This window comes from Cottoperca gobio, chromosome 9, assembly GCF_900634415.1.
Source record: "Cottoperca gobio chromosome 9, fCotGob3.1, whole genome shotgun sequence".
NCBI classification, from domain to species: Eukaryota; Metazoa; Chordata; class Actinopteri; order Perciformes; family Bovichtidae; genus Cottoperca; species Cottoperca gobio.
In genome coordinates, this window is record NC_041363.1 from 7,514,073 (window position 1) to 7,539,966 (window position 25,894).

Below are 25,894 nucleotides of genomic sequence, written 5' to 3' on the forward strand. Positions count from 1 at the left end.
TAACACTTTTTACTTCACCACACAAGCCCTGCAAACATTGGGAAGTGGGCAGAGGGAGTTTTAATGAGTCTCTGGAGATCAAAGTAAACGTATGCTATCAAACATGTAAAACTATTAGATATATAGGTATAGTAAAATATATATGGTGAGATGGAGTGCAGTGCAGCGGCTGCTATTACTGCTATGAATTATGTATGAGGGATGAGTTGCAGTAAGAAATGTATGAATTCATCATCCACAAGAGGTAACTTGTTCCAAAGTCGGCAGCCAGCTTAACATGTTCATAGATTCAGGGACCTGCCTCACCAAACCAGACACATGGCATGCTACTGCTGCCGATAGCCTAGTGAGACTGATCATTTCTCTGTGTGCTCGTGTGTGAAGATCCTTGACAAGAAAAGGATATAAAAACTGTCACTGTCTAAAGAAATATGGTGCAGTCCTAACAGACCACAGCGCACCATATGGCTCAGATAGTGAATTTTCTGTCCTCTTGACCATGAAGACTGAATGCTCCCACACACTTCACATCATTCTGGAAATAAGAGAGGTTGACAGATGGGATTGGTGTGACACAGTTTGCAGGCAAAACAATGCACATGAGTAAAGCAGCTCCCTCTGACACCCAGGCATCTGCCATAAAGAGGAAAACAAAACACACACACACACACACTCTGCATCTTTCCTCATTGTTTCTCACTCTGCAGAACCCTGTATTTTAGGAAGGCCTGGGTGTATTACCCCATTAATTTCACATTGGCGCAGTGCATGCAGTGACTATATTTCCATCAGATCTGCCAGTGCCACAGCATTTTTCATAACGTGTGTGTGTCGGGTGATATTTGTGTCTTTTCTTCTTTCTTTTTCTTAAATCCTTTGATTATGTTTCTATGTCACATGGGTGGACTGAGCGTTCTTTACAGTTTTAATTATGTAATACTCAGGCTTTTGAACTGTGCAAATACAATTAGAGAAATGCCAAGGCTAAAAATATGACACTGTAGAGACTCGTGTGTGTGCTAGAGTGTGGGCGGTAGCCTTTAGCGATATACTGTATATAGTTTTCATGAGAAGGCTATAGCATCACACACTTTACAATGTGTCACATCAGATTTTATTTTTACGTTTTTGTTTTGCTGTGTGTCTTTCTGCACTTTCTAACCCTTATTCTAAAGGTTAAAGAAGAAACGGGAGACAAATCTGCCCTACAAAAGCTGAAGTTGAAAAGAATAAGGGTTTTCTGGTTGACTGAGTAAACTGTGCAACGTGTCTCGTTTTAGGCTGATTTCTTATTTTACAGAAAAAAACATCTGCCAACAAAATGACTGCACTCTGCCTTTGATAAAAAGGGGGAATCATTACCTTGGAATATAATACATTTATTTACAATTGAATACATTTAAATTTGTGATTTAAATGTAGCTTAACCACTTAAAATCATAAACGCCTCTAGAGGCGAAAGCTGAGATGGCGGTTAATGCTACTATGCTAAATTGGCTAGTTTTAGCAGGGATTTTCTCATTCACCTTATTTATGTGGGATTACAAGTTACCAAACATTGTAGTCCATCATCATTGATACATTTGAGTTGTTTGGGGAGGGGGGGGGGGGGGGGGGGGGGGGGGGGAAAGTAAGTACATTTAGCTTCAGACAATGCTAGCCATGGCTATCTCACAAGCTAAGCTAACTTTAAACAGGTTTGGGGTGCCTACTTTGACTGGTTTGATTTTTTGCTATTCTTTTTTTTTTTACCACATTGTTTTCTTTGAAATGATACATTTCTAAAGCATGATAAAGCTATTAAAACAAAAATGTTGTCAAAAAGTCAGATTTTGGTCTTGACTGAATTTATATTCAAAGCAATATACACCTGTAGCAAATGTCCTGTCTGCCTTTGATGAACAGATTACTTGTGTAAGCATGTGCATATTTGCATAGAAATTAATTGTGTGTGTGCAGAGCAGTAAATACTCATTAGCTGAGTCCACCAAGGAGCTTGGTAGCCCAACCGTTTAGTATATTCAAGGTAAGTTTATCTGGATTCTCTAACATGGTATAATATTTTTATCTCACCGTTGAGCGGTTCCAGTTGATGCTCAGTGGTCCTGAATAATTAAACAATTCTGACAGCCGTGTAGGGGTCCGTTTCCATAACGACCCCTCTCCCGGTGTCCTCGCTGTCCTGAGGAGTAATGTAAATCTCCTCTCGGTTTAATGTCACCGTAACGGCAGCAAAGTGGCACACAAAGACACGCCGGTTGGGGTCTGTGGGAGCGTTTGGTTGCTCTGCTCAGTGTCGTCACAGAGGAAATGTGTGGAGGGCCACCTGTGACCGCTTGAGGAAGAGGTTCCTGTGTTATCATGAATCTAAAAGTGGTTTTCAGGGGCCAGGTGGGACAAGATGTAACCCAATCATACAATGCACAGTGTTGTGCTGTGTTTATAATACAGTTGAGGGAAACCAAATATGTTTTTTTGTTTGGCTTTTTCCAACATGACTGCGTATAGCAGTGGTTCCAAAACCCTTTTCTGCAGGGCCCTTCTTTTCTAGATAAAAATAATTAACAGGATGTATTGCTTTCCACAGATTTACTCAAAATTGCCTCTCTTCACAAAAATGGCAAGTTTACCATCTCCCTGGGAATAATCCAAAAAAAATAATTCTCTGCAAGAATACTTTTTTTCCCTCCCCCTCAAATTGACCACAAAAAGCTGCTTTAGCCTACATACTGCTGAGTCGGGTGCTATAGCTTTAAGGTCACAGAGGGAATATTTTAATGATGTCCGTAATCTTTTATGACAGTAGGCTATGTATGTACACACACACACACACACACACACACACACACACACACACACACACACACACACCTAGGTCTCCTGATCTCCCCTCACACACAAAACTACTCAGACATAGTCAATTACCCTTTAACATCAAATGGTTCAGCCCCCCCCCCCCCCCCCCCAGCCCATCAGAGAGTGAATTAACCTTATCTACCTGTAGATGAAGAGGTGTGGGTGTGACTGTTATAGGCTTGTCCCAGTCAAAGCTATTCCTAGAAAATATGCCGTGTATTTTCCACACAGCATGATACTGGCTAATCAGGCCTCAGAAATGCAATAAAAAAAGGATTATGATGCAGTTATTTATTGCCAAAAGTGCTTATTCTGTATTTTAATCATTCCCTCAATTAATATGTGGCTACGTGTTGTGTTTGGGGACTCGAAGGCGCTGTGAGATGTTTTAAGGCTGGAACCCAGCATGGGACTTTTAAAGCCAAACTTCCAGTGCGTCTCAACTGATTTGTGCGCTGTGCTTCAGCATGAAGCAGCAGATCATTTCAGAGAACTGCAAATTAAACATCCTTTTTATTTAGTCATTTTCATTTTGTTTAGCTGTAAAGGGACCTTGTGGAGGCTGTTAAGGCTAGATGTGTTGCTTTGAACAGAATCACAGTCGTTGCTGATGACTTATGGGAGGCTTTTGTTGCTCGATGTACATTTGTTTGAACAAAATCTTGTAAAGACAACCAAATGTTCATGGAAGTATGTGGCCATTAGAAGCAGCAATCACGACCGATCAAACCTCAATCCTCAACTAAACTAATTCTTGCTGTGAAACCAATTGGCTGTTAAGACGCATCAAGTTGAGACATGAAGTGTGGTTACCGAACCAGATAATCGTTGTCCCCTGGAGATACGGTACAAGACTTGTGTCTGCTGTAACTGACCAAACATCAGGGCCTGCCGCTCTGCTGAGATACTGCTCCAGGCTGTCACTGATCCACTGATCCCGCAACCAAAGTAAAACCTACATTTGTCAGCCCCAAAGATCACAGGATGTAGCCCGTGAGGGAATACACTCGCTCAGTATTTAGCCAGAAGACAGCCTAAAGACGTACTATTAGTTGCCAGAAACCTGCTCTCCTGATAAGCTTTCCACATGACCAGCTCAATGCAATTGCTCAATATTTGTGTGTCCCCTAAATCCACATTTTTTGTATTTCTGGTTGTGTGATCTCTGTATTGAGGAGGCCAAACTGCTATCAAGCTGACCCAAAAGCGTAACCAGACTTTCTGATTAGATATAGATTGTGTGTGTCCTTAGGTGAGACTAAGAGAAAGGCCTTAATATGTTCTGCTTCTGCACAGCATTGATCGATCGTCTATAATGTCCTTGCCCTTCAATCGCATATGAAACCTTAAACATCTACTAAACCACATTTATATGGAAAAACTGAAAATACGAATAATGGAAAGACATATGAGCACAAAAGTTTCTATCGCTGCTCAGAAAGGTTTTCTACGGTCTAGTCTTCTGTACTTTCCTTGCTCTTTTTTGTGTTAATAAGGCAGTCTTTGGCTTTTTGTCCTTGGCTGAGGTTTTAGTGACATTGATTCCCATTATATTTGAAATTCTTGTTCACCTTTTAACTCATATAAAACACAAAATCTTAGGTTAGGTTAAAAACTTAGGTTCACAAGCTTTTAATGTCCTCTTTGTTCCTTCACTTTTCTGTCCTCCCCCTCAACCTCCTCCTCATCATCCAGCTTTTTTTCCCACAATTATTGTCTCTTCTTATTTGTGCCCCACAGTACATGGAGTATTTGAAATAACAAGAATGTTGAAGAGAACCGCCCCCGCACTGCTGCTCACTGTAAGGTAATTGATTACTAATTGCCAGGCTGTTAAGCGGACCTATTGTCTAAGATTTTACGCCACTCTTAATTGCTTTATCTTATTCACGCTCTCTTTTCTTAGACCTATCTCTCCTCCATGATTTGAGTATGTATAAGGTTAATTTAAACATGAGGAGGCTTATGTTTATGTTGTGAATGTAAAGTATGTGTGTGTATGCAGCAGGTGTGCACGGTTGCATGATGGAGCAGTGTGTAAATGAATGAAGCCCTGATCAGTACCAGTTTGTACCTGATGTGACAGGCCACGATTGGATGAATCACTTTGCAATCTCACAGCTGCATCGGCGCAGACAGGCCATGACAGGAGAGGGGACAAAGTGATGGAGAAGGAGTGGAGGGGGAAAGTGTGAGGATGGATGGAAAGGCAAAGCATGGCAGGAAAAGGGGGAAAAAGAAAGAAATATATTTTAAAAAACTAAACAAAAGAGGAAAAAGTGAAATAAAAGGAGGAAAGATTTGTGCTGGATGGATACCAGTGAGCCAAATGAGATGTTATGTCATGCTCTTGTTTCCAGACAACAGAGAGCATCTCAGGGCCCTAAAGTGATCAGCGGCTTGACAGGGGCCCCTCACTGTCGACCAACAAGACCGCTCCTCCCCTCTGTTGCTGTGGCATCCGAGTGATCTCGTCATTAATTCATAGCAGAGCGCCGAACTAAATTAGCACTCGTTAGCCACCCGCTGTTTACTTTTCTTCATTTGCTATCATTAACCCTCCTCCCTTCAAACTGTGCAGTGTGTGTGTGTGTGTGTGTGTGTGTGTGTGTGTGTGTGTGGTCATGTTTGTTTGTGGGGGGTGTTGAGGGATTTGGGGTGGGCATCATGACAGCCTCACCTAGCAACCTGCCCCAGTGAGATGCTCAAAGGGTCTAGATCACTGGGGGTAACACACACACTGAGTTTCCCACCCTGCAGCCCCTCAGAGTAACTGTGTATCAGGGGCTTTTGTTGATGACGTTCCACCTGCCAGATGCTCATCAGGCCCAGACAGTAGCCAGATCTGCAGGAAAAGGTTTTCCCTAACACCCTGATCTCCATTCTCTTTCAATCTGCCACAAGCTTATTACAGGAAACAAGGCGCAGGCTGATCCGCAAATGAGGAAAAGCAGAGGAGACGTGCCTGATTGAACGCCATCTTCATCGCCTTGGACATTTTTTAAATCTTCATAGCAACCAGATGAGATGATGTTTTGCGTACAGGTGCAACACAAGAAGATATCTCCTTTTTCTTTTTCATATTCTTCGTCTTTCTGATTTTTCAGCCTCAAAAACAAACAGGGCTTGCCATAACAAGTGCTCAAACAAATCAGAAAACCCAATCAGAGAGTTGCTAAGAGTTTTAGATCATTGCAATACCAGTGGTGACAATAATTGGAGGAATTGTCTGGTTTTGGGGTTGAAGCTGGAACGAGAATGATTGTGGAATTACTGGATCCTCGTCCTCGGCCCAGCGTGTCTCCTGGACCTACAGATGTGCTTTCTAATAGAGACTGACACACACACATACACACACACACACGTACACAGGCGCACAGGCTGCGTCATGCCCTGTCCTCCTACACGCCTCCACTAACAGAGGGATGTCTTGCCCACCTGTGGCTTCTGACTCCTGGAGCCAGCCATCTTTACTCTCAGCCACCATTTCTCTCTCCTTCCAATCATCTGGCTTTTCTCATCTGGTTGTGAAACCATCCAGCTTTACTACTTGATGTTTGAACTTTTTTTTTTTGAGGAAAGAAGGACTTTTGCTCAGAAGAGGATTCAGAAGTTCAAGACTCAAGTGCAGTAAGGGCGAGAAGGAAAGCGATTCCCAAAGGAGCCTCAGAGACCTTCAGAGTGGTAAGACATCGGCCATTTTGAATTTGAACGCTCTCTGGAGAAGAAGTTTGTAAACAATATAATAAAACGGCCAAAGATAATTTTACACATACATAGAACGTTTTTAAACCATAATTGGGGGGAAAAGTAGTGGAAACGAGGAAAGTGATTTCGCATAAAAGTTGAGTTACTTTTAGGATCATGTGTTGAAATTTTATTGGCAAGAAAAAATGCATTATGTGAGCTCAATGCTGAGAAGTGGTCGGAGGCTGAGGTGTTGAATAAATTATAGTTGTCCCCCCATATTTCCTCTCCTTTTTGCTTTGCGCCTCCATCTGTTGGTCGTTGGACACTGAAGCAACCATATGCTCCCTATGTATAAATCATCCACAATAGCCTGATCCCTGTTAGTCTGATGAAACATGGATTTAGCACATTTCCCCAGAACAAGCCTTTGAGGGATTCTCTGGCTCCTAAACAGAGTGATCGTCGTTTACTTTTGTCTTTCCTTAAATCTTTGTTCTTCTTTGGACTCTAAGAGCAGATTAATGTAATCACTTGTCATGTGTGATGTTTAGTTTTCTCCATCACACCTTTAAAGCCTCAACTAGCGTACAACATAACATTCCCTGCCATACTGATAGCTGAGGACAAAGCATAGTTTTATAGAAGTTTAAGAGTTTAGGATTGGGAGTTTTATCTCTACGATGCAAAAGTGGCTGAAGGCGGAAGATTCGGTATTGACCTGGGCATTTCTCCCTCAGCGGAGATTACATCATTACAGATGGAAGTTGTATACGTGTGTGTATTTTATGTGTGAGCGTGCACAAGCCTTATCCTCTTCTCCATGATTCAGTGATTAGTGACTCGTCTCCAGGCTGATCTGTGGCGTTCAGACACGGATGAGTTGTACCTTATTAGTGTGTGTGTGTGTGTGTGTGTGTGTGTGTGTGTGTGTGTGTGTGTGTGTGTGTGTGTGATAGAAAGCCAGCACACGTAAAAAAACATTTAAATTCACACATACTGGAACATTACCAGTGCATCATCTTGTGAGCATATTGAGAATATCAAGGGTTTGCTGGCTGCCAGTTAGACTGTTGTCAAACAGGGAGATGTGCAGGAGTTTCAGCAGCACTATGGACAGTTTTGGTGACACCTCTCTCTACAGAAGGCTGCGTTTACGTTTGACTCATCTACTCTTACAGCTTGTCAGCTAGTTGAGTCTTTCCCTGATGAATTACAGACAGAAAAGTTGAACCAACAGAAGAAAGAACATGGTTCTTATTTTATCATGGGTTTATTGTTTTTTTAGTAGTTGCAGGATGATCACAAATGTTGATTTTGTGTTGATTTTGTGTTGATTTTGTGTTGATTTTGTAGATATCTTTCTCTTTGGGCCAGTTATACTTCACCAGAGTAGTATCTGTAAATATGTACCTGGTGCACAAAGCACGGGTATGGAGAAATTCACAAATGCGGGCAAACAGAAACACGCATATTGTCTGTGGATGCTGTGCGTGAATTATTGATGGCATCAGCCTGCTTAAAAATGCATCCCCAACCTTTCTGTCGCACAGAGAGAGGAAGCATTAATTAGTAAGGATATGAGAGGCAACAGAGGCTAATTATCAGTGAAGTAAACACTGCAGCCATCATACTCTTTTTGGGAATAAACATTCATTTTATTTCCAACAGATTCTGCAGGTTAATACATTTAACAAAATGCCATGTTGTAATTCTTTTCGTCACATGATTAAACTTGTGTGGTTTCACGGGTGGACAGGGGTGTAGGTGAGAAGGAGGGAAGATGACAGATGTTTTTTCCTTTTGAATAAAATGTACAGTAAAGTGAAGTGCAGTGATGTCTGATTATGAAAATATAAATGCGTTTGGAGGAAAGACTGGGATGAGCCACTTACCAGACCATTCCATGTTCGAGGACAAGACCATCCTGAATTCATTACACCAATTTCCTACATTGATTTTCTTATTTAAGTGAGGTGGCTACGTGCCAGACTCTGAGTGTGGCACTCACAGCTGAATACATTTTAAAAAGTAAGAAAGAATGGATGAATGGGGAGTGGGAAGTGCAGATGGGAGAACGTGAAGAGTAGGTGGAGAAAGCAAAGTCAGTGGGGCAAAGAACAGCTCAGCTAGCTGAGGTGTAGACGGCTTTAATGAGCTCGAGTTGATGGTCAGGTTGTGTGAAGGAAACACAAGTGACAGGTGAGGGCAGTCACACCTGCCTCCCGCCATTTATACCAATGATTATTTGTGTTTCTTACTCTCTGAACAGTGAAAGGTGTTTTTCTACCACAAATGGAAAGTTTAAGAAGAACACAATTTCAAAACACAAATTGATATCTAAATTTAATGAATCATTCTTTCGTTCATTATTTCTTCCCTTCAGTGAACGCCGATGTATTGGTATTTGCAGGTTACAGGTTATTCCCCACTGTGTTTACAACATGTATATGGTCAGTATAAGAGAAGAGACTTTACAGCAGCAGGAATCAGATCATGAGCACCATAGAAATCACCATGATATCAGATTTGTATAAAAAAAGATAATTAAAATCAAATAAGGAGAGAGTAAAGCTTCGCTCGTCTTCTCATTTCCTTAGATTGTTGGTCCTTTGGCACTATAGCACCTGCTCATGATTCACTATTTTAACATTGTGTGTTTACAATACATTCTGCAGTTTGCCTCCTTATGTTATCTTTCTCAGTGATTGGAAACACTTCCAATTAAATGAGGTTGGATTACTTTCATAACCCCTGAACCAAGAACATCTTGAGAGCTAATCCTCATATCAATTTCTTTTTGCCTAATGCAGTTTGAGAAAAAAAACAGTGAGGCAAAGTTCCAGAGGAGAATTTCTCAATTCATTAAAATCCTGCTGGCAACAAAACAGATCTTCACTTTAGCTTTGAAAAAAGTGTTTGCAATAAATTATATCAACTTGATTTCTCGACTGAAATAGCAATAAAGGGAGTTTAATGATGGAAGGAATGTGCATGTTTTCAACACATTGCATTATGCTGACAGGAGGAAGGCTGTAGAATCAACAGAGCCTTTGTACAAGACGTACATGACTAATTAACAAAACCACACATTTAGAAATTCTAACATTTAAAAAATGTTTGACATGCTTCTTTTTTTTTTTATGTCACAAATGTAAGGAAATTATGAAATTCGATATTAATGTGATGTATTATATCAACGATTTGAAGTGCAAGGCATTTAAAAAGTAATTAATTGAACCTTTTCTTACTTTCTTACTCTCTCTGATTTTGTCCTCCAGGTGAAAATGACGAGGAAATCTCACACAAGAAGAGTTCTGACCCCGCTGTGCATAGAGTTAAAGGTAGGAAACACACTTCCTGTTCCTCCAGGATCTTCAACATAATAGACAGACAATGTGTCAGAAAAAAAAACATGTGTTAGTTTGAGAATGAGTTCATAGTTATGCGTTTGTTGACTGTATATATATGAACAGCTGCTTTTACAGCTGCTAAATCATTTCAGAAGGGTGCTGAGTCATGTATTTAATCACCAACATTTCAACGGGAAGAAAATAGTTCACAATATTGCATAATTTGTTAACTCTTGAGGTCAATGAGATGTGAAAGTTAAAATTAAAAGTGTTGCAATTTAAAAAAGCGTTAAATAATTTTCATATGTTTTACTATCACAGTTTCTCCGACATTGTGGAGATCACTGTGACGTTCATGTTCAGTCAACGCTGGGTACTTTCTGACTGTCAGGAAAGTTACTTGGTTTTTGTTGGTGACAAATGCTGAGGTGAATATTTAATACTCGGGGTTTATGAAAGTTGGATAAATTGGCGTTCAGCAGGAGATCAATAAGTTGTTTCACAAGAGCAATTTTATGTATTTAAACACGGCTTGAAACGACAACATCACAGACTTTCCTCTAAAGTGGTTTTCTCTGTGGTGGTGCTGATATGCAGCATTTCAGGGTTCAATTCCATAATATTTTTTATGAAAAAGTAATGTTTTGTAAACAAACACTGACAATGAATGTTTGTATTGGAGATTACAAAGTAACTGAGCAATTTTCTCAAGCATTTTTTCTCTTTCTTTTAACTCTAACTTGACACGAAGCAACCACAGAAAATATTCCACCACTCAGAAAGCCAATTAAAAAATCCTCTCTGAAAAAGGTTACTTAAGGATTTGAGGTGTTTTTAATTGTATTTATGTATTTGGTGTTGAACTGTTTACATGTCAGCCTCACTGACTGTGTGTGTGTGTGTGCGTGTGTGTGTGTGTGTGTGTGTGTGTGTGTGTGTGTGTGTGTGTGTGTGTGTGTGTGTGTGTGTGTGTGTGTGTGTGTATTTGTAAGAGACAGAAAAACATTAATATTTTTGCAGTTGTGTGTGTGCTGCTGGTGTGTTTTCATGGATGTAATGGTGTGAAATTGTACATGAGTGCATGTGGGAATACATCGGAGGATTATAATGATGCAACCCAAAGTTTTTGGTTTAGTAACCATGGCAACCACACAACCCTGTGTTGGTAGATGTTAAAGAAAGGGGGTTGCACCGGGCGACGGGAGGAAGATACATGTCAGCTAGTAGCCTACACAAAGACTAGTCCAACATTTAAACACACCGCAGGAGCATTTACATTTTTCATTTATGATTTGGGAAAACCACTTGTTTTAGTCTTAAACATATTTTGTTCTATAGTCTGAATAAAAACCCTACCCTGAATTTATTTGTACTCATTATATACACCAACAAAATGGCCATTGATCGAATAAACCCTTTTAACAGTAGACTTTTTGACTTGGCAAAGCAGAAAAAGCACAGGTGTAAATAATAACATCAAGAATGGTTTAATTATATGAAAAGTGTCACAGTTAGTGAGCAAGCATGCACAATACCAGGACCCTGAATCTGAAGCAGCAGGATGGATGTGGTCAGAAATCATTAGATAGAGGTTAGAGGTTATAATATCTAGAATTTGAAAATGTTTGATTTAGGAGACTCCTGGTGGTCGTTTCTAAAAAGACATGGAGGCAGACAGCAGTTGAGCTCCCCAGTGAGAAGACATGTTTCTTTCGTTTTTTGGTCCTCAAAATGTCATTTAGTGTCAGGTAAGATAAAGTCAAACATAAAGTAACATACTTACACACATTTTGTAATGTATTCATCATAGTTAATAATAATTGTGTTGTCTCGCGGGGAAATGTTGGTATTAGGAATAATTAGCATGTTAGCTAGCTATGCTAAAGACGTAGTTAGCATAATTTTCACTGAACAGCTAAACCTGTTCTTCTAAAATGTCCTGCAAATTGGGCTGTTAATCCACATTAGGTTTTACAGCTCAACAAAACACACATGTAGCATGACATGTAACGTAAGTAGCTTAATTAAACACCATTTTAGCAGTTAGCAAATCAGTGGCTAATTTGTACTGCGCGCTAATTGGTATAAATGTAGACCGTTAAGCTAGCAATACTTTTTTTGTTACTTACTTTGTCAGTTAACTACATTACATTTTTCTATAGTAAAATATAATGCACTTATTATGAAAAGGAACCTGAACAGACACATGACAGTACTACTGTATTTTATGGTTATTGGAAAAACGTTTGCTTTTACTCGTTATTGTCACATAAGCTGAGCTATATTGTTTAAAATGAAAATGCAGATATGTATTTAAATGCACCAAATTACTATAATGCAAACTTGTCCATTATATAGACCACTGTCTGGAATATAAATAACAATTTACAGTGTCCAGTGTTTATTATCTATAGATTAACCCAACTGCAGTGTATCACCTCGTATTTTGCCACGTCCATTCAGCTTTTCCAATGAAATACGTTACAATTGACCAAAGGTTAATTATTGTGCCAGTGATTCAATACAGTAGTGGGGGCTGACTTTGAAGTCTCCATGGTGTCGTTCTATGTTTGATCAAAAGTTGTGATTATCTCCCTCCTTCTCCCTGCTCTCATCCTTCAGGGAATATCTGACTTGCTTTTTCACTTTCCCCTGGTCTTACTTGCTCAGTGACACAGTCTCTCTCTCTCTCTCTCTCTCTCTCTCTCTCTCTCTCTCTCTCTCTCTCTCTCTCTCTCTCTCCCCCCCTCACACACACATACATAAATACACGTTGGAGATACTCCCAGTTGATAAGTGGTTGCTGGGAGCGACAACAGCAATGCCCATGGTGTTCAGACACTGTCACCTCTCCTTACTCGCCTCCCTGTCTGTATCCCTCTCTCTCTCTCTCTCTCTCTCTCTCTCTCTCTCGCGCTGTCTCTGTCTCTCACTCCGTGTCTCTCATCTTGTTTTCTTTTCTCAGAATATTTTTCTCATGTTCTTTGGCCAAAAAGCACATTAGATTCCGTTAGATTAGATCCCATTAGATTAGAACAAAAATAATTTTGTCCCCTAAGAAATAACTCAAATTCTCACCTTTTCTCAACTCCACAACTCCACAGCATGGCATCCCTTTTTGCACAGCTGGAGACTTTGAGTAAGAAGTCTGAGAGCGAAACAAGAAGATGACCGGTAATGCAGCAGGGGGAAAAAAAAGTCAAGAACATCACAACCGCCAGTTTCATTTGGTATCATCCTTTACTCTTCAATTGCAACAGAGAAACTGAGGACTCAGGTGGCTTAGCTCATGGACTGTGAACCACGTACATCAAAGAGAAAGAAGAAGAGACATGTACCCGCATAGAAAAGAGGGAGAGAGTGAGATTGTGAATGAAGGCTCAGGGAACAAGAGGAAGAGGAGGTTTAGTAGCTGTGGGTATTCAAAGCGCAGTGAAAGAGTGACTTACTGAGCAGCGTGTCTGTCTCTGTGCCTCTCAGTCAGCTAAAAGCAGCTCTGCATTATTCTCAACTGCACTCCAGAGACTCTTTCTTGTCTCTTCGTTTCGTCTGATAGCTTTTTATTTTTTAGTCTCCACCTGTCTCGCTGTCATTTATTCGTCTGTCCTGTTCTTTCCCTGCCCACTCTGTGAGCTCCTTGTTATTATTTTGTCGCTGACTTGAAGCCCCTTTCACCCGGATCTGAATATCGTACCCTCCAACCCCCTCCCTCTCTCTCTCTCTTTCTCTTTCTCTCTCGCTCTCTCTCTCCCTCCCTCTCCCTCCCTGTGAGGAGGGAAAACAGCATCAACGGCCGAGCCACAGCAACAGCACATGCAACAGGGTGCAGACAGCACCTTCTGCTTCGCCACCTCTCCTCTCTGATTCTCATCCCTCCCAGAGGAAGGCTCCAAGGAAAAAAAGAAGAGCACAGGAGTGCAGCCCAGCAGGTGAAGATCTGTTGTCCCACTCATATCAGAGGAGGGAAAAAGTACAAGAAACTGGGAGAAAGGAGTTGGACATTTATCTTGCACAATCTTTCAAAGTGAGAAAGAAGACTTAAAGAAAGTAGAGAGACACAGAGACTGAGTGAATTTGGCTAGTTCAGTAGGCAGCAGAGTTAAGAATGAAGCGGAGATGCCACCTGTGGCACTAGTTTGATTTGAGCAGCCTCCTTGACTCACTCATCACATCTTTTTGACCAAATTTTTGAACACCAATGGCTTCCAAGAAGAAGTGGTCTGAGCGGAGGGAGTTGCGCAGGGATCGGCCGTTCTCCACCAGGGATGATTCATCTGTTGCCTCTGGGACATCTGGGCCAGGGCGTCCCACCACCAGGGGGCGTTTCTCAGAGTCGTGGAAGAGGATCAGCTCCAGAGGAGGGTCCACCAAGAGGGGGGCGCTCAACTCTCAGCAGCCACCGGTAAGATGTTTCGAGGATACACAGGCCCCCTCTACATGTTCCCCCAAAGATTAATCAATGACCTGGGTGCTGGGAGGGAAATGGGACAGGAAAGGCTGCTGTCAGATAGCACCTTGCCTGGGAGGGAGTTAAGCAGCATTGAGGGATTAGGAGGGAGGACTAACTTGTTGGTTAATTTACCAGTTTAGTAATAAAGATTTAGACATCACAATCTTAGATTCTTCACTCTGCGTTGCCTCTTGCTAACACTTGAGTGATAAAAGGCTTTTAGCATTGTGTTAAGCTTCACACAGTCTTCCACCCCCTGTTACCTTGGAAACCAGGTACTGCAGTCAGAATGTTGTTTTTATATTTGGGTTTGTTTTTAACAAATGCTACATATATACTATACATATGCATAGTAAACTTACCTACATAAACAGTTTTGATTCTTTACCATGTATATTAAAAGCTAATCGATGCTAGTTACCTACTGGAGCACCACAACACATTATCCTCCAAAGACTATTGGTGATAATGGTGTCTGTACTTCCTGTACATAACGAATCAATTGACCAAAAGCCCTCAGCACCCACTAGATATTTAATGGGAACAAATAAGACTGCAACATGCAATAGTCATTCAGTGTATAAAATAACTACCTGGTGTATGAACCACATACGAGACAGCCCAGAGGATAAATGTGCGCAAGTTAATCATCTTTCAAAAGGCAACTATCTATTTTATGGCTTTATCAATCCTGCATAATGAACAGTGTTTGAATAGCTTAGATATTACCATCTATAAAGATGCTTGGGGATCAGCTGAATTTCTGACGTGGTATAAAACATGCACTTGTCTTTTGCAAAAGGGGGCATTAGGATGAAAGTTGCTGCAAATATCAAGAAATGTAAGATTTCTGACGAGTATTATAGTCAAATAAACATTAATTAAGTATTTGAATATCAACCGAACAACTGGAAACAGCTGGAAGGCTCTCAATGATTGGCAAATTATTCTCTGAAGCTAATGTGCATGGTGCAATATCATATTTGTAGTATTATAGCGTAATAGTAGAAAACCAGTGGAATATATTGAGAGAATTGTGAAATAGGAACCACTTACTATGTTGGAAACTGGTTGCACAAATACAGTCAGACTCCGTTTTGATATCTGGTACTCTTCTCTTTTGTTATTTCACTCCATTCCCAATTTTTACTTGTTTCCTGCACTTGCTTCAAGGTGCTACGGTGTTTGTAGTGCTTCAAAATGGATTTATACTCTATGTCTTTTGGCAGCATCTTTCAGGCTAGTAGGAAAAATGTCTCCATATGGCTCTGATGGATCTGGGGTCTATTTTTGAAATGTGGAACTTCACTGATGTTTATGGATCAAGGTCAGAATAACTAAAGCTTGCTGCTAGCTGGTGCTCATATCACACTTAGCCAATCTGTGGAGTGATATTTGGCAGTGATATCTGAGCTGGATGATGTGTGGGAGACAGAGATATGCACGGTTGGAGATACGAGATACATTTCTGGGGTTTCAGTTGTGCCCCAGTAACCACTGCTATTTTGTATTGCACACGTATTCTGCTATAAAAAATATCAGGAATTGTTATTTTTAGGAATACTTGAGGTAGTGGGCTGTCAGACAGTTTTGTCACAGATTTGAATAGGAACTTTATAAATGCAAAGATGTAGATGTTTTTAAAAAAACTGAGTCAATATATTTCATAACAGGAGAACAAATGTGCATGCTCCTGTCTTCTCTAGCTGCATTTATTTCTGTGTGTCTGTGTGCACAAAGAGAAGCTAAGCTTGATCCTCTGGGATTCATGTTGCTTGGATATAAGCCACAGAGTGATACTACCACAACACCTCTGCTAGTCTTAAAATCATTAGACAGTTGTAATGGCCAGGTGTGTGTGTGTGTGTGTGTGTGTGTGTGTGTGTGTGTGTGTGTGTGTGTGTGTGTGTGTGTGTGTGTGTGTGTGTGTGTGTGTGTGTGTGTGTGTGTGTGTGTGTGTGTGTGTGTGTGTGTGTGTGTGTGTGTGTGTGTGTGGCTGTCTGAATGAGTGCAACAGCGTGAAGTATAGAAATTGGAAGAGAATGTAAGGTGAGATAATTACTCCACAAGCGCTTTGAGAATCCAAAACTCAGTGGTGGTACTGAAAGAGTGAAAGACGAGGAACATTATAGGCTGAGACAGATAGGGAGAGAGAAGAGCTTTAATACAATTCAGCACAATTTTAGTTTGCCTCTTTAATCCTCAGTGGAAGTCTGTATGTTACGGGAGGGGTTTTTAATCTATTCCTCTCAGAAAAATATATTCCCATTTAGTTATCTGCAGGACAAACAAATAAAAGAATGAGCTATAGAAATTGGTATCCTGTGATTCAAAATGTGTTTGTAAATGAATTAAAGTTGTTTTGTTTTCACTTTTACTAGAATTGGTAATTACCATCAAAGGCTCTTCTCACTAGCCACGGTGAGGACATTTTCAGGTTACAGGCGGTAACGCTGCGCCACGTTCCATCTGCCGACCTGGTTTTGTTCAGTCCTCCGCATGACTTAAAGTTTACAGATTGCATCATCAACATTATGAGGTTCCCTATTCGCATTGGGATCCATTCATCCATACACCTGTGTAAATGGACTATAGGTATAATGTGGCCAAGAAAAAAAAAAAAGACAAGAAAAAGAAGAAAAGAAGAAGAAAAAGAAAGAAAAGAATAAAAGAAAAAAAAAAAAGACAAGAAAAAAAAGAAGAAAAAAGAATAAACAGAAAGAAAAAAAAGAATAGAAAGACATAGAAAAGAAAGAAGAAACGAAAAAGAAAAAAAAAAGAAAAAAAAAAAATAAAAAGAACAGAACAAGAGAAAGAAAAAAAAAAAAGAAAAAAGACAAGAAAGAAACAAAGAAAAAAAAGAAGAAAAGAACAACAAAGACGCAAAAGAAAAGAAAAAGAAAGGTGATGAACAAAAAAGAAAAGAAAAAAAAAGAAAAAACAAAAGAAAGAAAAACAGAAAAAAGAAAAGAGACAAGAGAAAGAAAAAAAGAAAAAAGAACAGGTGATAAAAAGAAAAGAAAAAAAAGAAGACATAACAGTAGAAAGAAGAAAGAGAAAAAAATGAAAGAAAGAAAAAAAAAAAGAAGAAGAAAGAAGAAAAAGAAAAAGAACAGGTGAAACTAATAACTTTAAATATGGCTCAGCTACCTAAGTCTCAGTAAGCTAGTGGTCTAGTGGTACGGCTTCCAAATGCCAGATGGTTGTGAGTTCAATACCAAGGCCATTGTACCCCTGAGAACTTGAACCTGAGTTGCTCCAGGGAGACTGTCCCTGTGGTTAGTTCACTGTAAGTCGCTCTGGATAAGAGCGTCAGCTAAATGACCTGTAATGTAACTGGAGGAGGTGTGGAGATGCAGCAGACAAAGTTGTTGCTTAATACCTGCGGCAGGTTTTGACGAATTTCACCAAATTTGGTTTGGATCTGTGATTTAGAACTAGTGCAGGCCTTTATCTGACTTTTATATTTATTTTGCATTATAAGTTCATCATGACACACCTACGATATCGTACTTTCCACTTGACGGACCTCCTCTTCTTTGCATGTGAGAGTCTGAAAGTCTGTCGATATCAAGTGTACAATAAAATGTGTGTCTCAGTTTGTGTGGTGCTTCTGTCTTCATTGTCACATAAATGCCCTGCAGTTCATCAAGCCATCTGTTAATCACGGAGGCCTTCTGCTCAGTATGCCTTGAGAAATCCCCTGTCCCTTTTTACAGCCAGACAAAAATGTTTTCAGGTTTAAATTGCATGTATGATGTCTGTTTGTGCGGGTGTGTGCTTGAGAACCAGTATGTCATGTGGAATCTCCCTTAGAGAATATGGCAATTTGGAGATAGGATGGTGTCAAAGCCTTGCATACCATTACCTTGATGCTTTTGGCTGTAATGAGTGTAATTCTGGGACCATTTTCACCCCTCGCTTCAGAGCTTGACTTAAAAAAAAACCAACCCATTTGTCACCTTTCCTTAATGGTCTTTAGTCGCCATCATGTCTTTCATGTTGAGTAAAACTAATTAACAGTTATACTAAACTGCACATTATTTTTAACTGAAGCAACTTGTTCACATGTGCCACCAATTAAATGTAAAACAGCCGTACAATGGCAAAATGCTGATCTGCAATGGAGAAGAACAGCAACCAAACTCCAGTATCACAAGAGAACATGTCACAATATTGTGTGTATGCGTATTAGGAATGCCCCGATTGATCGACCGCCAATCGCTATTGGCCGTTGTTCAGTAAAAATGTTAATTAACAGAGGTTGCAGTGAGTTACATTATAATGTGTTCAACCTCTATTCAGTAAAAAATGTGTATTGGGCGATGGGAAATGATAACGTTATCCTGATGTGTTGAAATATAGTCTTGTAAAATGTTTGTTTCATGAATCAATCTGAGTCCATCATGTCGTCTTGTCGACACTTTGTTACTCCAACACCATATCATTATACAGTAAATTATAATTATAATACAAACATAACAAGCTCTCCATCTGATTTCTCTTTACACTCAACATGCATGCTGATATGAAGAAATAACAATAACTACTATTGATTTTTCCCTTTTTCTTTTAAATGAAAATTCAATTTGTTCTTTTCGGATCTCTTGTACCCAGGTGAAACTAAACTGGAAACGTGTGAATTCTTCTATTGGATTGTCATTACAATGAATCCAAGTGTGATATTACTTTATGAGACGGAGGTCGGAAAGAAGCAACGGTTTTTGACAGTTCCTATGGAAACGGTGCATGGTTCAGCGATTTGTGTTGTTTTTTTTAAAAAGGATGTGTTTAGAAGAGAGATCAGTGACTCACATTTAAAAGTGTTGTCTGTGAGTTATAGTAGGACATCTGGCATTTCTTCTGTTGCCGCTTGGAAAAGCAATCAGCCAATTTCTAACACATTTTAGTTCTGAAAAATAGATATAGGTTCAGAGCCCTGTTAAGCTCAAATTAAAGATCATGGCAGTGACATATTCTCCAAGTTTATTAGTATGCTGATACAACTAATTTAACTCCAGTTGTCGAATAATGGAAAAATGGAAAAGTGCCTGGTGGTGCAGGGAATTAGAATCGTTGGTGACATTTAAGTTTTTTTGTTCCTACTTTCTGAATAGGCCTTTTGCATTTGTTTCTTTTTTGTGGGTTCAGTTTGCTATCTTCAAGGAAATGGTCAACCAGCAAGGGGAACCACGAGTGTGCAGCAAGTGACACGGTAGCTCCGATGCTGTGACATTAAAGATTTGATTGACAAACAAAGACACAATCCCAAACACCGACGATATTAATTTGATTACGAAAAACCAAACTGCATTTTGGAACTTTGCCAATCACATGCTTGATAATTCAGTGTCCTCTGTACAACACTATTTAACAGGATTACTTTGCTTATTTTTCCTCTCTGTGTTTCTGAAATGCACATGCATTTAAGTAACTGTGACAAAGAACATACACTGCTGTCTCTTTACCATTCTCAGTATTCACTGTAGATACTGACTTCAGTTGAGTTATTCTCCTCATTATTCCACAAATGCTGTCCAGCATGTGAGTGATAGACTGAAAGAAAAACAGAAAAAGTATCTACTCCACGTGCTGTATTTCTTTTGACTGCCAAACCAAAAATAAACAGCATTAAAGCTTCGGCTGTACCTGTGTTTTCATCCAGTCTCAAGCAAAATATGGTCTATCTCTCACTTGCACCAAAGGTGAAATGGAAGAGTGGTACTGTACCAACTTCCCCCAACAGCTTCGTCACGCTGAGTTCTCCAGCTTGTGTTTTTGACAGCACGCAGAATATGACAGAGTGTGATTCCTTTGCGTAGACGGTATAATATAACGATGAAAAATAGGCCCACATGGCTTCTTTTGCTACATAAATGCTGTTGAATGACTCTGTTGGTGAGCTTTCTCCCCCCTGTGGTGGGAGTTACATTTGATGCAAAGTAACTGGATTCATATTTGTGAATTTTAGAGCTACTTCACATGCACATTTTGCAGCTTAGCCATGATCCTGTGTCTCTTTATTCTTTGTATTTTCAGATATATATATATATATATATATATATATATATATATATATATATATATATATATATATATATATATATATATATATATATATATATATATATATATATATATATATATATATATATATCTTAGTTAGTAAATACAATCTAGCTATCCAACAGATCAGTTCCCTAAATATCAAGTATAAAACTATGGAGGTCATACAAAATATATTTTACAACTTAATTTAATAAATTCTTACTGCTATTGTGAAACTCCTACTCCTACTGTGAACAACTCACAATTAAGAGACTGTTGAGCGCACAATTATATTTCCAACACCAACAAGAAACAGTGTTAGATAGGGAGACTAACAATAGCTAGTTCACCGATATACGTACGTACGATATGTGTTGTTGTTTTTTTTGGCTGAACCTTTGGCAATTACCGGGGGTAGTATCAAAAACCACACACGCCACTGTGTTGCATATGCTTGACGTTCTTTTATGGTGCCGTGTTACGTGTCCAGATTTCAATGTCCTGGAGAAATTCAGTCAAATATTATCTGTGTTTATTGAGATAGAAAATACATTTTGATAGGAATGCTATATAAAGCGGTCTCTGTGACTTCACACTGTATCTCAGATTCGTCGTCATTGTCATTAGACCTGTTTGGTTTCACAATGGCTGTACCGAATAGTTTAAAGCCTTATTCAAAACGCTGACGTTCAAATTCTAAATCAATGTTCAACTTCTAAGATTAGGCTACACTAATCATGTTTCCCCTATATTCATTCTGCAGCGGCGCTCTGCTCTTGTGTTTCACAGAGTGCATCGGGGCTTAGCCTTAGCACACACACGCGGAGCAGTGGAGAGAAGTGAAGGTAATGTTGTCGCTAGTCAATAGTTTTATAGTATTTGTAGAATTAGATTCCAGTGATGTCTGCGTGGGATTGTTTCTGACTTGTGTGATCCAAACATTTCCAATAACTCCAGACCAGTTGTAAAATACACAAGTCAAAATGTATCTAAAAATAAAAGACAGACGTAATCAATCAAAAATATTCTGCTTTAATCCATATGTGTTGGCGTTTAGCCTTTTAAAAACAACATTTCCACTGCGGTCAAAATGTTCCCGCTTGCCGCACACAAAGGGAGGCACGCACTGACACATTATATTAGCTCATCAGCTACACATTCATAAACCTTTCTTTAATTTTAGCCCATTTTAATACAATTCAAATTGGGCTTAGAGGGAAATATTTTTAGCGGACATAATGACAGGAGAAATAGAATATGAGGTGGTGTGTGTGTGTGTGTGTGTGTGTGTGTGTGTGTGTGTGTGTGTGTGTGTGTGTGTGTGTGTGTGTGTGTGTGTGTGTGTGTGTGTGTGTGTGTGTGTGTGTGTGTGTGTGTGTGTGTGTGTGTGTGTGTGTGTGTGTGTGTGTGTGTGTGAAGTGAAATGCATGAGATTAAGTGTATTCGGCCTGAAAAATAGCACTGCGATGAAGGGCTCGAGGCGTTACATATGATCCAATGATCTCATTGAAATGAATTAGGGGGGCTATGTGCTTTCAAGCAGTGTTAATGTAAGTCTGAACACAACCTTACTATTAATGCCTTAAGATTGCTTTTAGCTTTGAAAAGCGCTTTACAAATACAATTTATTATTATTATTATTATTATTAATATTAATAATAAAAAGTGTATTAACTTCATTCCTCAGAAATGATGGGCATTAGTGAGTCTACTCAGCCTAACTCTGGACAAAGTGTTTGTTCAGCTGTAGGAGTCAGTTTGTACTTAGTAAGTATTGATTTCTACCTTCCTGTGAGGAGATATGTGTTCATGCCTTCTTACTTAGAGAGAATAGTACATTCTCCATCCTGCAGTTTGATTTTGATTTTCTCCAACAAACATCCACAGATTGTCCACAGATCCACAGCTGTGGCACGGATAAATGGTAAATGGACTGCATTTATGTAGCGCTTCTCCAATCTTTGCGATCACGCAAAGCGCTTAACAACACATGTCAGCATTCACCCATTCACACAGATTCATACAGAGTCAGTGGCTGGCATACAAGGTGCACATCAGCTTGTCAGTAGGGATAACCATTCACACACACACACACACTCACTCACAGTATCTTGCCAAGGACACTTCGACATGCTGATTGCACTCTACCTCCTGAGCCACTCACTCTACTTGCGTCTCGTGATGTTGCATCGAGATGATTTAGTCATGTCCCATGTGGATCCTAAGGATTTGTATCTTGGCCCATCTTGGCATATTTTTAAGGATTGGCAAAAAAAAGAAAGATTACATTTTGTCATAATTACAAACAACAAAAAAATGAATTCAGCAGTCGCTAATTAACGTTTTCCATGAGTAACTTGATAGCAGGCCAAAGTTGAACAAAGTTGGCTGTTGTCAGGTTTGTGTGTCTGTACCCAGCCAAAGATTACTTGTAACACCACAGTTCAACTAGTGAGTGTTTCTGAAGTTCCAACAGTTTGATACGTCTTCTCTGTAGCGGATCGCGTCACGTCAATATCAGGACTCAATACCCCCTAGTTAAATGTTAATCATACACATGAATCCCACAGGTCCTTGAAAGTTTGTAAATTTGAGGGACAAAATTCAAGGACAAAGTCTTTTAAAATACACAAAATATATTGTTTTGTGTTGCTGTGTTAGAGAATACAAAATCCTCTCTCTCCTTATGATTGTTGTCTTGGAGATTATTTAAAGCCTGCCAGTTCTCATTATGAAAATGATCAGTGTTGTAACAGTAATTAGCCTTCATCAGTGTCTCAAACTATGCCGTGGTCTTTGAATTTGAGGGCATTGAGGTAAGGTAGGACTCACTGCTTACTGTAAATCCTTAGCCTACCATAATACACCTCACACTAATTAAAGAGAAATAAAGTAGCAAAGGGAAGGGAAGCTGACAGACGAGAGAGTCTTCTGGAGAAAGGTTAGCGGTTGGTAGACAGACGCATAAATCCCCACAGTGCCCTTTAACCACAGCACTAAATAAACCAGGGAGAACAAGCAGCAAAACAAAAAGCCATAGGGATTTCTCTTTCATTTGAGAATAATTGTATTAGTAGTCGTAAGTAGACTCTCTCAGTAACTGTCATGTCACTCTTCAAACTTTAATTTCACTCTTGGTGGGGCTTAGTCATGACTAACCTGAGGCTGGGCTTCTGGCATAAGTCCTCAACAATTTAATCTGCTTAACACACGTTTCAGTGGCAGACCGGTAGTTCAAATAAGCTTGTTATTAGATGGCAGTGATGGTGTGTGTGTGTGTGTGTTTGGATGGTGTTGACTGACATCCGTAACAACAGTAGCTTGGAAACAACCCGAAGTATCATGTATAGTTTGCTTAAGTAGTGAGCGTGGTGGGAAGTGTTAGATAGTGGGGGAACGTGCTGTGGACGAAGCATCTTTTGGGAGGATGAAGGGACTTATTTGTGATTGTGTTTGTATGTGAGACAGAGGAGAGTGGGTGTGTGATACAGATGGAGCTTTTAGTGGGAGAGTATTGAGTAAAAGGGTAATTTTGAGACGTCTAAGTGTTTTAGGTGTTACAAATGAAAGTGGTACATTTTGTTTCTCTCTGTTTCTCTCTCGCACACATAAACACATGGGGTTTGGTACAACCCTTTTACGTACATCTAAGGAGATCTTCTCCCTAGATACCATTCAGAGAGATAATGTGGATGGTGAACTTTTCAGGATGGAATAGAAAGGGCAAAATGAACTCCGGTCATGAAAAGGAAAGGGGAGGAAAAAGGGAAGCAAGAAGACAGGATTTGATAAGGTCGCTTGGCAAACTTTTGTTGCTGTGGTCATGATTCCCCAACGCATGTTGCTGAGGTAATGACCACAGTTGACCTGACAGACATTATCTGTGTCTGTGTGTGTGTGTGTGTGTGTGTGTGTGTGTGTGTGTGTGGTGATATTATGGACTGCCTGATGGAAGGCGTATCTTAAAAAACACTCATCACCATCGCTGCAGTTTGCCTCCAGTTGACTCTGATGCTACAGCCCGCTATGTTCCACTGAACTATTAGTCGGTTTGCATGTCGAAATGCCTAACTGACTAAAAATAGATTAAAGTAGCTGACAGATTTTTGTTCATGACATACCACATCCTACACCACCAAGTAGTCTTGAAAATGCCATGCAGACAAGAACACATGCATGGGTGTCAAAAATATGTGAACATCAATATTCTAGATTTGATTTTTGGCTTTTATTTATCGCCCCTCCTTTCTCCAATCGGACGATCCATTCATCCCTTTTCATCCATCTCTTTTTTTCTTCATGAGATTTAAAGGTTCTCTGTTCAACTTGCAGAAAATCATTGTTAGAAATAACACCTGTGGCCGTTAAGTGAACAGCAGTAAGCATCCTTCCTTAGGCGCGTGCTAGCATCAGCCGAAACAGTGACATCACACACAAGACTGAATGGCATCATGCACCGCAGCCTCCATGAACGATCAGCTTACCATTTGCATATTACTGTATCAGTTAACCGATACGAAGCAACCAACACCAGATCCATGCAGAGTAGTTACAGCTAGCTGGCTAACCACTAGCTTAGGTTATGGCCCCTGCCTTGCATCGCTCTAGAGGAAGTCGGTGAAGGTCTCACCCATTAATAATAAACGATTAATTCATGTAAAACCTCAGAGCCTTTAAGAGAGGGAGAGGTATTATGTTAGCTCTATAATCATTTCTCTCTGCGAGGCTTTTGGATCATTTTGTTAAAGTGAACTGTAACAAAACACTATGAGGGGCTAATGGATTACATTGGGAAGCTCTTATTTTCATTATATCACTCTGATTGAAGTGTGCTATTGTCTTTAACTTAGCTTTGTCCACACTGTGCTCCTTGCCTTCCAGGCCAGCGCACTAATTCTGAGTGGCAGGGATATAGAAGAGAAATCACTTGTTTGCGCACATTATCTTGCCAAAGTGAAAGAAACAATAAAATCCGCTCTACCTGGAGAGCAGGATTAAAAACTAGTTTTGGTTTCTTATCTACTCCACAGCTGTGTTGATGGAAAACACACACATATATAAACATGGTCAGTATACACACAGAGAAACATGAACATTTCAAGGTAAACCAGATAATCAAATCATAAACGACCAGAAGGAATATAGTGTTCTAAGATACCTAAATAAATGTAAAAAATATTAATTAGAGACACTTTTGTTCATTATTACCAGTTAGCATGGAATAAATACATCTTTATCAACACAGGACATGGTGACTTGCTAAAGAAATACATAGCCTCTTACAAAAGAACAGTATTTGAGTTGCTCCCCTTATGGATTTGTCAGATTACTGGCATGGGTCCTGATCAAAGCTTTTTAAACCATCCTCGAAGCAGCCTTGCTCTGAATTCCTTCTGCTAATTTATCCTCACTCAGACAGAGGAGGAGAGGAACAGAAATGGAGAGCGAGAGACACAGACAGAAACGTTTCAGAGATGCTCAGTCATGCCTTAGCTAACAC

At 39.8% G+C, this 25,894-nt stretch overlaps 1 protein-coding gene across 3 annotated transcripts in view; it reads left to right on the forward strand.

Annotated features, from left to right (window-relative positions):
- Positions 1-6,510: 6,510 nt before the first annotated feature.
- trpm3 (transient receptor potential cation channel, subfamily M, member 3) overlaps positions 6,511-25,894 on the forward strand; it is a 135,621-nt gene continuing 116,237 nt past the window's right edge. The window contains exons 1-2 of one of the 3 annotated variants that reach the window (XM_029440179.1): positions 6,511-6,540; positions 9,825-9,887. In XM_029440179.1, the coding sequence (XP_029296039.1) occupies positions 9,831-9,887 (57 nt within the window). In that variant the 5' untranslated portion in view covers positions 6,511-6,540; positions 9,825-9,830. Of the gene's footprint in view, positions 6,541-9,824; positions 9,888-11,565; positions 11,645-13,000; positions 14,299-25,894 lie in introns of those variants that run through there. The other 2 variants (XM_029440180.1, XM_029440178.1) reach the window with 2 other exon arrangements.